This window comes from Mesoplodon mirus, assembly GCF_964341445.2.
Source record: "Mesoplodon mirus genome assembly, chromosome: 2".
Classification (NCBI taxonomy): Eukaryota; Metazoa; Chordata; class Mammalia; order Artiodactyla; family Ziphiidae; genus Mesoplodon; species Mesoplodon mirus.
Genome location: NC_138977.1, coordinates 192,080,557 through 192,094,469, shown reverse-complemented (window position 1 = coordinate 192,094,469; position 13,913 = coordinate 192,080,557). Strand labels below are relative to the sequence as shown.

Genomic DNA, 13,913 nt, shown 5'->3' with positions numbered 1-13,913 from the left:
TGAAAAACTCTTTTTTAAAAATCCATGCTTATCACTAAATTTTTGTTTTGGAAAGCACAGTCATCTTGATTTAAAATGTTATTTATGTTAACATGTAATGAGTTTATTATTGTTATTTTTAAATTAATAAATATGTCAGGTAATAATGCTTCAGTTTTAATTTTTTTTTTTTAGCTATAAAATATCTTTCTTTTTTAAATTGAAGTATATTGACCTACAACACTATGTTAGTTCCAGATCCTGGAATGCTTCACAAATTTTCAGGAGCCATGCTAATCTTCTTTGTATCATTCCAGTTTTAATATACATGCTGCCAAAGCTAGTACTCAGTTTTAGTTCCTAATATGGTAAATATTAATAAGTATAACCCACAAAAACAAAAGCTCTTTGACATCCTCAATAAATTTTAAGGGTGTGAAAGAATTCTGAGACCAAAAAGCTTGAAAAGTTTCCTTACACTACTGTCCTACCCATTCCAATTTGAAGACTATGCCCTCTTAAAGAAATTAAAGGTTTCATTAAGTTGTTAGAGGAAGTAACATGTATAACATGGTAGTTAATGGCCTAGGGTTGGCAATCAGATTGACCTGGATTTAAGTCCTGGCCCTACTACTTACTAGTTTTGCTATGTTCAACAAGTTTTTGAACCTTTCTGTATCTCCATTCCTTGTGTATCAGATGGATATAATCATACTTCTTACTTTATGAGGATTAAATGGCAAAACTTGTTATCTAGAATAATCATTGCAATCACAAAAATTTATACTAATGTTTGAGAGTAATATGGTGCTACTATAACAACGGAAGGTATTCTAAAGCCTTGAAATTCTCTTCCTTCATCAGAAGTAGTTTTTCCAAATGAACTGCAATACTAGTTCAGTTTTTCTCCAAACCAACCTAGAAATTTGTTAAGAGTTCTGAGTGGTAGCAGCATTAAACATCAAATATTTTTCTGCTGTAAAATCAAAGAGCATGTATTATGCCTACACAATAGGTCAATTTTCTTAGGACATCTCTGTAATAACATCCATATTTGGAAAAAGGCCCAACTGCAAAGGATGAATCAATGAATTAACATGAGCAGATGAGCAAAGCAGATTACCAAGCACTGCTTCTGAGGATGAGCTTAGCAGTTATCTGGTGATGACTCTCCCATGTTTCAAAATTGCTTTTACTGCAGGTATATAATGTAATAGAACCAATCAGAAAACTTTTCTTTGTCAATGCCACTTTGGACATTGTAAGTCACAGAGCATTTGAAACATGTTTTTACATATTAAGCCTATATAAAACACTATAAAATTGACATAATTATGGTTGGACCTATGATAATGCTAATTCTTCACTCAGTGTTATTGACAAACAGCAGGAACTTCTTCATATATATCTGAGGGTGCCCCATGAATGTACTTGGATTAATATCTTATTAAGGCATGTGTAGCTAATTACAATCAGATATATTTTGCTTTTCAAGCACTCATCTACATTTAAGACTTTAAAGTCATTATTAAAATCTGACATTTATTAATTTATCTTCAAGTTTGCTGACTCCTATCATTTCCATTTTTCTGCTGCCCATCTAGTGGTTTTTATTTTAATATCAGATGGTGTACTTTTTGCTGTAAAATTTCCATGTGATTCTTTTTATAATTTGTTTCTCTGCTGAGAACTTTTATCTTTCCATTCAGTTCAAGTGTGTTTACCTCATGAAGCATAATTATAATAGCTGCATTTACATCTGATAATTCCAACATCTGGGTAATCTGGAGGCTGGCATCTCTTGATGTTTTTTTCTTTAGAAAAAATATTCTTGGTTCTTCCTAGTTATATAATTTTGGATATTGGGTTATACCAAGTCTGGATCTTGTTGGAACTTGGGGGAAAACATTTTATTTGTTTTTGTTTGTTTGTTCATTTAGTTAAACAGGCAATCAACCCAATTAGGCTCAGATTGCATATTCTGTCTCACCTGTTGAGAGTGGTTGTTCCGATCTCAGTTTCATTTTCAAAGACTTTGCTATGGTGCCTTGGGTCCGTCCTGTGCATGCCAGCTCAGGAGTGAGCCCAGGATGTGTGGAATGTCATACACAGAATTAGAAGATTTTCCAACTCTCAGGATTTTTCTCAGCATCTCTTCAAGATTTTCCCACTTTCCCCAACCCCATGCTCTCTGGCTCAAAGGAGACTCTTTCTGGTTCCTCTGGCCAGAAAGCTGGATTTCTCTGAATTTTAGCTAGTCATGTCTCCAGTGCCGTGCAGCTCCACAAGTGGGGCCCACCCTTAAGGCAAAAGCTGTAAGAGAAAAGAGAAAAAAATGGGAAACATCCTCATACAGGTTGCTTTTCCAAGTTTTGACCCTCCTTCACAATCTACCTGCCTTTGTTTACTTTTCAGAGTTCTTAGGTACTTGATTTTCACATTTGCTCCAGAGGTTTTTAGCTGTTGTTAGCAAGAAAGACAGACTTGAGTGGTTTTGGTCCACCTCAGCTGGAACCAGAAGTTTCCCTGCCTACTTCTCAGAACAAATGTTTATCTTCCACCACTCTCCCTTGTCACTTACTCTACACCAGCCTTTCTCTTCTTACAGGCTCCTAAGTGGCCAAGTTTGCACCTACAGCAAGCCATGCTACTTGCTCTTCCCTCTATGTAAAATCTGTTTCCCCACTCTAAAATGTAAACTCTATGAACTTTTCTGACTTCTACACTACCATAATTCCAACTGGACACGGAAAGCATGCAACACATACTTGTTGGATGGCTGGTTGGCCTGCTTAACTGAGAACCAATTACTTTGAACAGTCCGGGTATTCTAGTTCAAGCAAAAATAAAGTACAAGTTTATTGAATTGATTTAATAATAAACTAGTAAATAAAAGAGCTCTCATTCTGAGTCTTGATATGAAAATGCGTGCCAACATCTTACCATCATACCTGTCAAGAAGTTTGCAAGATATAGAGTTTTTTTCTCTTTTATGGCTCAAACAATTAAATATTTCTCTTTGCAATTCAGTTTGCATGACTTATACCTGGTACTGAGGTTTGCTTTTCTTCTGTCAGTAATAAAGAATATCTGTTAGACTTCCTTACCCATTAGTTGTTTAAGCTTTGGGTTTTGTTCACTTTGTAAATTTGATTCTGTTTAACAGGTAGCAGACTGCCCTGTTCATATCCAGTTCTACTTACTAGTTGTCAGACTTGGGAAATTAACGTACTCTGACCTTCAGTTTTTGTGCAGAAAATGAGATACAACTACCTACCTTGAAGGGTGGGTAAAGCATGTGAAATATCTACCACAGTGTCTGGCACATACTGCAGACTCAAAAGAATGATATTTATTATTTTCCTATCCCTCTACCAGCCCTCCAGTACTAAGAGTTAGTTTGAGGTCTCCCATGCTTTTCTTCCTGCTTTCCCTTCTTTTCTTACTTCACCTTCCTCTCTCTCTCTGTGCTATTTTGTTTTAGTCCCTAGGTACCTGACATCACAGAATTCCCATGAATTTTAAATACGTGTCTTCAGGTTTTCTGAGGTAGAACTGTGTTTAATTTTAGTGATATTTTTGTTTTAACCTTATTGGACTTTTGTATAGAAACAAAGGCTTAAGTCATCTCCAAGGACGGCTAAACACATTAAATGATGTCTGCTGAGTCTGGCAAAAGGGAAATTTTACCTCATACCTGCTATTTTACCAAAGACTAAAACTCATTTTCTCTTTCAAATGTTCATTTAATATACAGTACTAATAGTCATAACAAGCCCATGCATTATTCATATGAATTGTGATGGCTGTACACGGTAAACAAAATATTAGCTATTTAATTACTTAAGGAACGCTTGTGGTTCCCTTGTTGAGGATAACCATGTAAAATGTTTTCCTGCCAAAGATGTCTTCGTGGAAATATTGAATAAAACTGAGAAGTTTGCTAATTTTCATATCCATGATATTTAAATACATTTCTCTTCCTTATAGTAAGGATTAGAAAACTAGGAAATCTCTAAGTTCAAAAACATGATTATAATGGAAAAAGGAAGCATAGATATAAGCATAAGCATAGGTCGTATTTTCATACTTAAAAAAATTTTTATAGATTATATTTTTGGTGAGTTTCACAATATCTACAGGTCATATTTACCTGTAAATATATCAAATAGAAAAACATAACTAACTCAATTTTTCCCAAGTCTCAGCTGTTTCAAGAAGAGTAAACACTGCGGTGAAAACGTGGCTTATTTCTCTGAAAATTAGGTTGACGGCTTATTTATCAGTGCTTAAAGAAGCAATTCACAATAATATTGGAATGTATGGATTTTCAAATTCCAGTGAGGTAGGTTCAGGAGATATTCCCAGTAAGTGAAGTTTAACCCTTAGGCCAAGACCAATGGATACAAGTAATATTTTTTCCTAAATTGACTTGGCAGTTCTTCTCACGTTAGGGAAACCCAGTCAGCTACCTTAAATTCTTTCCAAAGCAAAGTAAAATGTATTAAAAAAAAAAAAAAAGCCTTGGACTCAGAATAAAAACAAAATGCAAAATTGTCAAGGAAATGTCTTTAAAACCACTTATAATTCTATTTTCTAAAAAGCTGAAGTTAACATTTTCTTTCAAAATTTTATGTCCAATTATACATACCTGCCCTGATAGGAAGAAGAAACTGATCAATAGCAAATACCAGTTAATAATAAACATTCCTGATAAATAGTTGCACATTTCTACTGTATCAACTTAATTTAATTATACTATTTTCCCTTGATCACAAAGTTAAACTTCTTGGATCTTGAAATGGGGTTGGAGAAGAGTGTGTGGGGGGGTTCCTCTTTGTGAACAAATATTTCTTTTACTATTTAGATATTTATACATTTCCACAGGTTTTTGCTCATGAGTTAAGAATATAAAGAACTAGGCCATAAATTTCACCTTTTGTTTCTTGAGTTAACTCAAAATTTACAACTTGTTTCCCATCAATAAATCATAAGTGACATTTCCTTTCAGCTTTGCAGTAGTGTTTAAGGCCATAACAGAACTTTAACTTCTACTGAAGTGATATCAAATATTGCCAAAGTACAATCACACACATTTAGTAAGATTGTAAGAAATTTAAAAATGAACTCAACTCTGAAAATGAAGAGAAACAGATTGTTTATATAGATTTTGCCAAACCAATTTAGAAAATAAAGTAACTTAGAACATTGTGACTATTTTGAGTGGTATTCTTAAAAATTCTATCTAGATACACCAATAATGATCTTAAAAACTCAAGAATTAATATAGAGTTGTAAAAGGTGAGAATAAAATTTTATAGAGGATAATGAGTGCACCTTGCTGATTAAAAGGATGAAAAGTTCTAACTACTGTTTCAGGGGGTCTGTTCAATTCTCACCTTCCCAGTGAGGCCTATTCTGGACTTAATGCTGGTCAACACTGCAATCTCTCTACCTCTGCGTACCTGGTCTTCCTTACCCTGTTCCACGTTTTCCCCCCATAGCATTTATTAACTTACATATGGTATGTTGATTGCTCCTTATCTATTATTCCTTGCTAGAATGTGAGATCCATGAAGACAGGAACCCACTGTTCACCCATTTGTATCCCAAGCATCTATAACAGTGCCTGACATGTATCAAGTGCTCAATAACTATTGAGTGACTTGCAGTTTAGTTTCCTTATTGCATCATGTTGTTTAAAGATGTCACTTTCCGTTTTGCTTTATTCTTAACTCCTTCCTTGCTCGAGAGCCTTCCCTGATCCTTCCAAAGCATAAGTCAGAATGTAATTAATAATTATGCTATGGTAACAAGTTGTCCCAAAATCTGTTTACGTCAATATGTTTACTTCTCGCTCATGCTAATATCTAACACATTCAATGTAGGGAGAGAATTTGAGGAAGTTTTGCTCATATAGTCACTCAAGACCCAAGCTGACAGAGTTGCACCATCTGGAACATGTCATGTACTCGGTCACTGTAGTAGAGAGAAGCCCAAGGATTGTACAAGGGATTTTATTTACAATGCCTTTCCTTGGAAGTGTCACATCACTTTCAGTGCTATTTTGTTGGAATAAACTAGTTAAAATGGCCCCATCTAACTTCAAAGGGGTGAAAATTTAGAGGAGCATATGGAATGTTTGGTAATCATCACAGTATCACATATTATAACTTTTTAAATAAGGTCTATTTCCTCTACTAGAGTGGAAACTCAAGGGCAAGAGAGGGTGTCGTTTTGATCTCTAATGTATTCCAAAGATCTGTTATATATAGTGGGGACTTGATAAATACTTGTCAAATAAAAAGTTTAAAACCAAATATTAAAAATAATTAACCTTTTTAATTTTTTAAAGAAAAAATACTCTCCATAATAAAGCATTTGTTTTTACGTCCATCAGTAGCCAAATGGAATTTGATATAAACATTTCCAATATACCAACTTTGGATAAATGCACAACTTAGAAAATAACTCAATAATGCATGCATCAAGATGCTACCAACAAATTCATTAACATCCAAGATTCATTACTGTATGTCAAAGGTCATACAGGGTTAACATTATTTTCATTACGATGAACTGTAAAATTCCAGTGAGAACTGTTTGCCTGAATCAAAATATTTAATCTCTAAAATCGGAACCTAGCACTCTCACCACCCACCCAGACCTCCCTACACTCACACACATGCATACACACTTAAAAACTGCCCATTAAGGCATTATAATGGAAAAAGAAAATAGAAACTGAATGAGCATTTGTAAACGTGGGATATCATTTAGACAACTGTACAGAGTAGACAGAAAATCCTAAAAGTGTACATAAATAAAAGCCAATAAATGATAAGCTACATCTAAAGCCACATCTAAACATTTTAAGATAATCTCACTACAGTAAACAGATTTGACAAACTGAAACACTAGAGCCATGACTACAGGCCTTGCTCCATTCCAGCACAAACAAAATCTCTAACCATTTTAAGAACAGATGAGAATCCACATGCAACAAAGGAGATATAAATTACTTTTAATTAAAAAAATAAAAAATATAAATCCTTGTTAAACACTTCATTTAAAAATATGCTTTATTTTAAAATGTGGTAATGCTCAAAGATGGCAGTTGACTTCACTCATATATGTAAAAATGTTCATAAAATATCAATACATTGGTTTGTAAGTTATGTACTGCCCTCCAGCTAAACTTTTTTCCACCAAATTCTCAAGTAACTGTTGAAAAAGAGATCTATGTTCTAAGCCCACCATTATACTAATCATGGTTAATTAAGTTCCAGAGCTAAAGGTGAACCATTCATAAAATAGTTTTTGATGTGATGGAAGTCTCATGAGCACACAGATGTAAAAACAGCTAAGTGATAAACCAGCAGTGGCTTTTTTTTCTGTTTTCCAGGTGTTAAACTAATTTACTCTAAATTGAGCAACTGTTTGGGAATTATAAAAAGTGAAAAGCTCACCCTTCTTTTCCAACCTATAAGAGAAATAGAAAGGTGATGATGAAGTTCACTACTAATAGCGTTTCCCACATTCTGTTTAACACCTAATTCCAAAATACAAATGTTTGAAATGGTTTTTGAAGAGAAATATCTACAATGTTAAGCTTGTCTATGCTAAATAAATGTAACCGTTTTATTTACTTAGACATGTATTATTCTGATGCTAACAATATTTAAACGTCCATGACTGACCCACTTAATTGGAAAGGGCTCTCAATAACTGCACATAATCTGCATCTGTAGTGTTAGAAAGAATCCAGTCACTGTCCATTTTCTGATGTAATTTAACATTCTACAAATCCGTGATGGAAATACTAAGCTGAAAGGCCTTGAGAGTATGCCCAGTACAAATTTCATTTTTTGAAGAAAATATATACATGAATATACAGAAAAAAACGATTGTATAGTCACTAAAGCATTAATAATAGCTGTTTCCAGGTGGTGAGATTATCACTGAAGATTTTGTTACGGGAAACTATTCTCAAAAAAGCTAACTTAAGAACCAAAGGGTATTACCACCAATGAAACTATTGTCCTTTACTGACTTCACATTACAAACTTTTAAAGCTACCAACACATGTGAATTTGTCAGAATGGCTACAGTCTGATATATTGTGTTGGCCAAAAAGTTCGTTCGGGTTTTTGGGTAAGATGTTAAAAACCCGAACAAACTTTTGGGCCAACCCAATACTTGAAGAAGATCTCTTAAAAAATGGAAAGATACCAAGATCATGGTCATAAAGGAATAGATTTGCTCTAAAATTAAAAACAACTGATAATCATTAGGCTTCCTATAGATACATAATTCTATAGGAAAATCAGTCTCTAACATCTCATCTTTAAAAGTTTTAAAATGTTTTCCTCTATTATCTTTTTTGCTAGTTTTTTAGGTACTTATACCAGTTTAGACTGAATATTTGTATTATTATTTCCATTCACAAACATTTCTCTCTGCACTAGTAACAGCACTGCTAATCAAAACTTACACTTAAGCCATTTAAGACTAAGTTTTAGATCTGTGGCTAATTATCTGGCAAGAATAAAAGAACAAAAAAGTTTCACATTAGCAGCAAATTGACTAGATTTAAGGGTCTTGATTTTTTGTAAGCCTTTGGAAGCCTGCATGTTAAACACTGGTGATTTTTATATTCTCAATGGAAATGGTGATGGCATTCACTTAACCAAGCTAGCTCAAATTAAGAGTAGTGAGAACATGCAATAAAAACAAAATTGTCAGTAAATTCCTATTTTTCAGACATCACCAAGATCATCTTATAAATCAGAATAATTTTAGACTCCAGTATAGTTTTCAACCATACTTACGATACCTAAAAAGAAATAAATGCGTGTACACACACATACTTTTCATACCTCTTTACATTATATATTCACATTTACTTTAAAAAAAGTCACATGGAGAAAATGTAAACTTGAAATAACATTAAATTCTATTGTTACATAAATGATCTGCTTTATTTTCAAAACATTTGTACAAGCTACACTTTCACTTATTACCTTACTATGCTTTGTTGAAAGGATGTGCCTTACTTACTTTAAGCTTTTAAGAATATTAGAAATAACAAGATTAAGTTCAAGTACACAAAGTCCTTTAGACTATTCTGGAATATCAATTTTTAAATGGCCAAGTCACAATGAGTAGATGAAGCTCCCCATATGTTGATGGCATACTACAGAATCATAAAGAATGGAAAAGCCAAAAAATTGAAATCTGAGATATCAAATCCATTCTGGGGAATTATCTTCAGACATCTTAGTAAAAAAAATATATATGGACAATTTTTCAAGACTCGTGAACTTTTTAGGATTAGCATATTATTTAATGTGCTTGAAACTATATTAAGTGTTGACTAAGACACTAAAAAAGCTAAATGCCTCTCTCAGACATGAGTAGACTGATACTCTACTCCCAAACTGACAAGAGCCCATGTTTTTATATAACTGTAGGCTTTGAAGGACAGCAGGGAAAAAAAAAACAACAACAAACCTTACAAAAACTTATTAATCACATTTGGCTGCCCATCATTTAAAATGTCAATAAATCTAATCAATTTAAATTATAAATATTAAATATTCTCATTTAATAAAACACCCACACAATGACAAGAATGAGACTTTAATCAGTTTTAAGTGGAGTTTATAACACTAAGAGATAAAGGGTTGTTAACAAACACAATAACAAATGGACATCTGATTGGTATGAGGCATTATCCTGTACACATCGTAATTTTTTGTGTATCCTCAGTGCATAGCATTTACACACAGAGCCACTGCTGCACAGCACAAGAGTATCTGAAGAGGCTGAATCAGAGTAAGGCTGTTTAACAGACTGAAATTTTTTAGTATATATATTCTATATGAAAACAGATTGAACTTTTGAACTGGCAGGGTAGAAGGCAACTCTGCCAAACACTGCAGTTAAAGCCCCCACTTTAGTGCACAGTTCCACCCCTTCCATCTGCATGCATAACACATTAACAGTATTTAAAGGTAAACGAGGCACTTTGTGGCAACCACAGCCATCGTTATGAACATATTGCACAAATTTTCTAGAACTAAACAGTAACTTGTACCCTACTTTTATTTTTTAAAGCTGAAACATTTGATGCTGCCGGTAAACTCCACTTAAGTTTATAACCTGTGCCACAGCAAAGAATGGTGATGCTATTTATTCAACTACCCTTTAATAATTATGGCAAAAAATGTTCAAGAGGAGCTACAGAGGACTTGGGATGGTACAGGGCCCAATTGTAAGCTTTCTTAAAAGTGATGCCTTCAAGTAACTTCAGACATGTAAGCGGCTGCACATCCAAAAAGTCTAAGAAAACATTCCAGAAACTCAAAGAGATTACCTACAGAATGCATTTCAGGCTAATCATGAATACTGTCATAAATAAAGTTTTAATTAGGACTCAAAAACCTTTCAGTCATAGCAATTCTTGTCAAATTCTATGGGCGTGGTAACTGAAATAAAGGAGAGTAGTATGTATAATATATATTTATATATATATAATATATATAATGCCATTTTTCCATTTCCAATGACTACACCATAAAATGTAAGCAAGGCTTCTCAAAAACACTGAAACATTCAACATCAAAACCCTCATTCAGACCTTCACATTCCAAAGGAAAAATAATAACAGTGCAAAGCCCATTATAATGTCATTATTTATGACCTGGCCCTCCATGTTACATATTGGAACCATACAAGTTACACTTTAATATACTGTGCCCAAAACTGTAACAAATAACAGTATTAATAACCATCTTCAAAACATGAATAGTTGGTTTTCATTTTAGTCAACAGTTTTCAGCTTTTATGAAAGACAAGGTGACATATAAACTTCAATGATGAGATCTTAGGAATAGGTGTCTCTAACTTTACCAATTTAACTTAGGAGCAGTCAATCAATTCTCTATATATCAATGTTTAAATATAAATGTGTAAATCCTAACAGCTTTGTTAAAAATTTTAAAATTTTATTTGTTGAATGAAACTGATGAGGTATGGAAAACATGTCAAGATTATTTACTAAGAATATTTTAGATGAAGTTCTCCCTAATCTATTTACCATCAAACTCTATATATGCTGCTCTAGTAGGTCCTATGCAATCTGTATTTGTAAATTAACTAGGTCAGACCACAGCTAGTGAACAATTTCAGCACCAATAAGTTATTGAAAATGAGATTTTACACCATTAAGAAATAAATTGGCTGGATGGTCACATGTTTCAAGGTCAAGGTATAATTTGAAAGATACCAAATTTCTGGGGGAAAAATCCTTTTTAATCATATCTTCACATTAACTTTACAATAGTAGTTGTATTCTGCTTAAAATCGTATGCAGTCTGGGCATATCAAATATATGATATTTAAGAAGTGAAATTGAAGCCCTTGTCCTAACTCTAGCACTATGAAGAAATGATTCAACACTGCACATTTAAAAAAATCTATTCTTTCAATAGCAAATTGATAAAAGCATTATGTGGGACAATTTCTACTGAAAAAGTAAATGACATTATTTGTGCAGTGTTGAAAATTTACTGCAACTCTAATTTCCTTTTTAACACAAATAACGTCCTTTTAAATATAAACATTATATGTATTCAGTATTCAAGTAAAATTCCCTAACAGTTAATGACATTTAAAAAATGTGCAAAACTGCAAAACTCACTGTAATGAATGTGTAAGGTCAAAAGGGTGGAACGGCTGACATCTATTGGATTGAATAAGTGCATCATAAATCTTTAAAGGAAAAAAAACCGCTTACTGTAGAATCTCAAATTGAAATTTCCTGTGCAGCATTACAAAACATTTTATATTTAATGAGAAAAAAGAAGCTTTTAGGCAGCACATGAAGCATCCACAGCAGGTATACGATTGAAAACTAATAAAATAAATGTAAGTTGTTGACTGATGTAGGTAATAATAGCATCTGACTTTTAGCACTGGCCTTGATTACACAGGAGATGGAGCAGTCATTACAATTGAGAAAACATATTTAATAAATCATTGTCAATTTTTATAATGTTTCAAGCCCATTCTTTGTCGATAGCCTCCACATTTATATGGTTAAGTCATTGTTGCTGTGTTTCTTATCTATGACCACATTATTTTTATATCCCTTCATTTGTGGATTCTTAAGATGTTGTGGAAGGTTCATTCCTGTACCCCAATACAGATTCACTCCCTCTAGCTGCCTTTTCTAGCACCAATATGCTTAAAAAAAATAAAATGCACAAATAACAAGCAGTGACAGCGGCCAATTCCTCAAATGTCCAGATTAACAACTGTAGCATGCTAAAGAAAGGTGCGTGTAAATAGCTGGAGATGGTATATGGTCCAGAGTCCAGCATAAAACATATTCCTTTCTGAGCATTCCCTCCATTCCCCTAACCCGAATACATGCATTAGAATGTAGCAAAACCCTTTAGAAACTCCTCTTAGCCAACTGCAAACTTATCTGTTGCCACAAGTGCAAAGGGGTAGGATGTGAACCTGTATATCACAAAGCTCTTTAGCCACTTCGGTTGGTGACAGAACACAAAATGAGAAATTCCTACGTATACACATCAGTCTGTCTCCACTTTTTATAAAACTGGAATAAAATGGGAAAGTGCCATCTTTATTTATCCTAATTGAATTTTAAATGTCCTTTTGACACAAAAAGGTATATACATGACACAGCTACACAACCTTTTTTCAACTGGACAACAAGTGTCAAAACCCTGTGGATGTATAGGGTAAAACAAGATTGGTCAGGAAAAGAGAATTGTTCCTATAACTGGTAATCTGACACAATGTCCTATTGCCATTAAAAAAAAAGGTCCATTTTCAGTTTATTCAAGTTTGTTTTCATTGTGTTTTATCCCTCTTGATAAAAAAAAAAATCAGACTTTTGTAATTTGTGTATGCTGATCTTCATCAAAAGGTTCATTCTCTGGATCAGAGTCAGTGGTGTCAGAATATCTATAATGATCAGGTTCATTGTCACTAACATCTGGTGTTACAGAAGTTGAACTGCTAGCCTCTGGATTTGATGGCTCCTCTACTGTTTTTGTGAAGTACAGCTTCACCTAGAGAAAGAAGAGAAAGTATAAATGGAAAATCCATAAATCTGACTAATCTTAAATTACTTAAAGATACATATTTTTGACAGATTCATTTTTAAGTACTATGACACATATGATCTTTAAAGGGCCTTTTAAATGACCCTCTTCTTAAGATTTCCTACACTTTCTTTCTTGGTATATACTGAAAAGAAACTGGGATGTTAATACACTATATTTTTTAATAGGCATGCTACAAGCATTAACTAAATAATTCTGCAAAAGAAATGTATTGAGTTCAATAGTCCACATAATCTATTTTCAATCACAAAATTAAACTCACAAAGAGTTGAGTTCCAAAAGAATGTTTCACTTAACTACTTATCTGAAATTCAATGTATTTTCTGATACAAACAATACTAAAAAATACAAATACTACACTATGTAAAATACTGATTAACAATGATGTTTAGGATTCCATTCACTCTAAAAACTTCACCAAAAGGGAGTAATAAGAAAGTTAATATCCTACAGTGCTCTTAACAGTGAACCAACAGCCTTATAGGCAGAGCTGAAATAACTGTCAAAACAACTCTAGGGCTTCCCTGGTGGCACAGTGGTTGGGAGTCCGCCTGCCGATGCAGGGGACAAGGGTTCGTGCCCCGGTCCAGGAAGATCCCACATGCTGCAGAGCGGCTGGGCCCATGAGCCATGGCCACTGAGCCTGCGCGTCCGGAGCCTGTGCTCCGCAACGGGAGAGGCCACAGCAGTGAGAGGCCCGCGTACCGCAAAAAAAAAACCCCAAAACCCGACTCTAAACGGTAGGTATCTATTTTAAAAGAGAGAAAGCTGTAG

The 13,913-nt window shown here is 33.8% G+C and overlaps 1 protein-coding gene across 1 annotated transcript in view; it reads right to left on the bottom strand.

Moving 5' to 3' along the window:
• Positions 1–6,299: 6,299 nt before the first annotated feature.
• Positions 6,300–13,913, bottom strand: part of PTEN (phosphatase and tensin homolog) — a gene marked incomplete at its 5' end in the record, with an annotated part of 94,482 nt that continues 86,868 nt past the window's right edge. The window contains one exon of the mRNA XM_082643582.1: positions 6,300–13,085. Within this exon, the coding sequence (XP_082499708.1) occupies positions 12,900–13,085 (186 nt within the window). The remainder of the gene's footprint in view (positions 13,086–13,913) is intronic.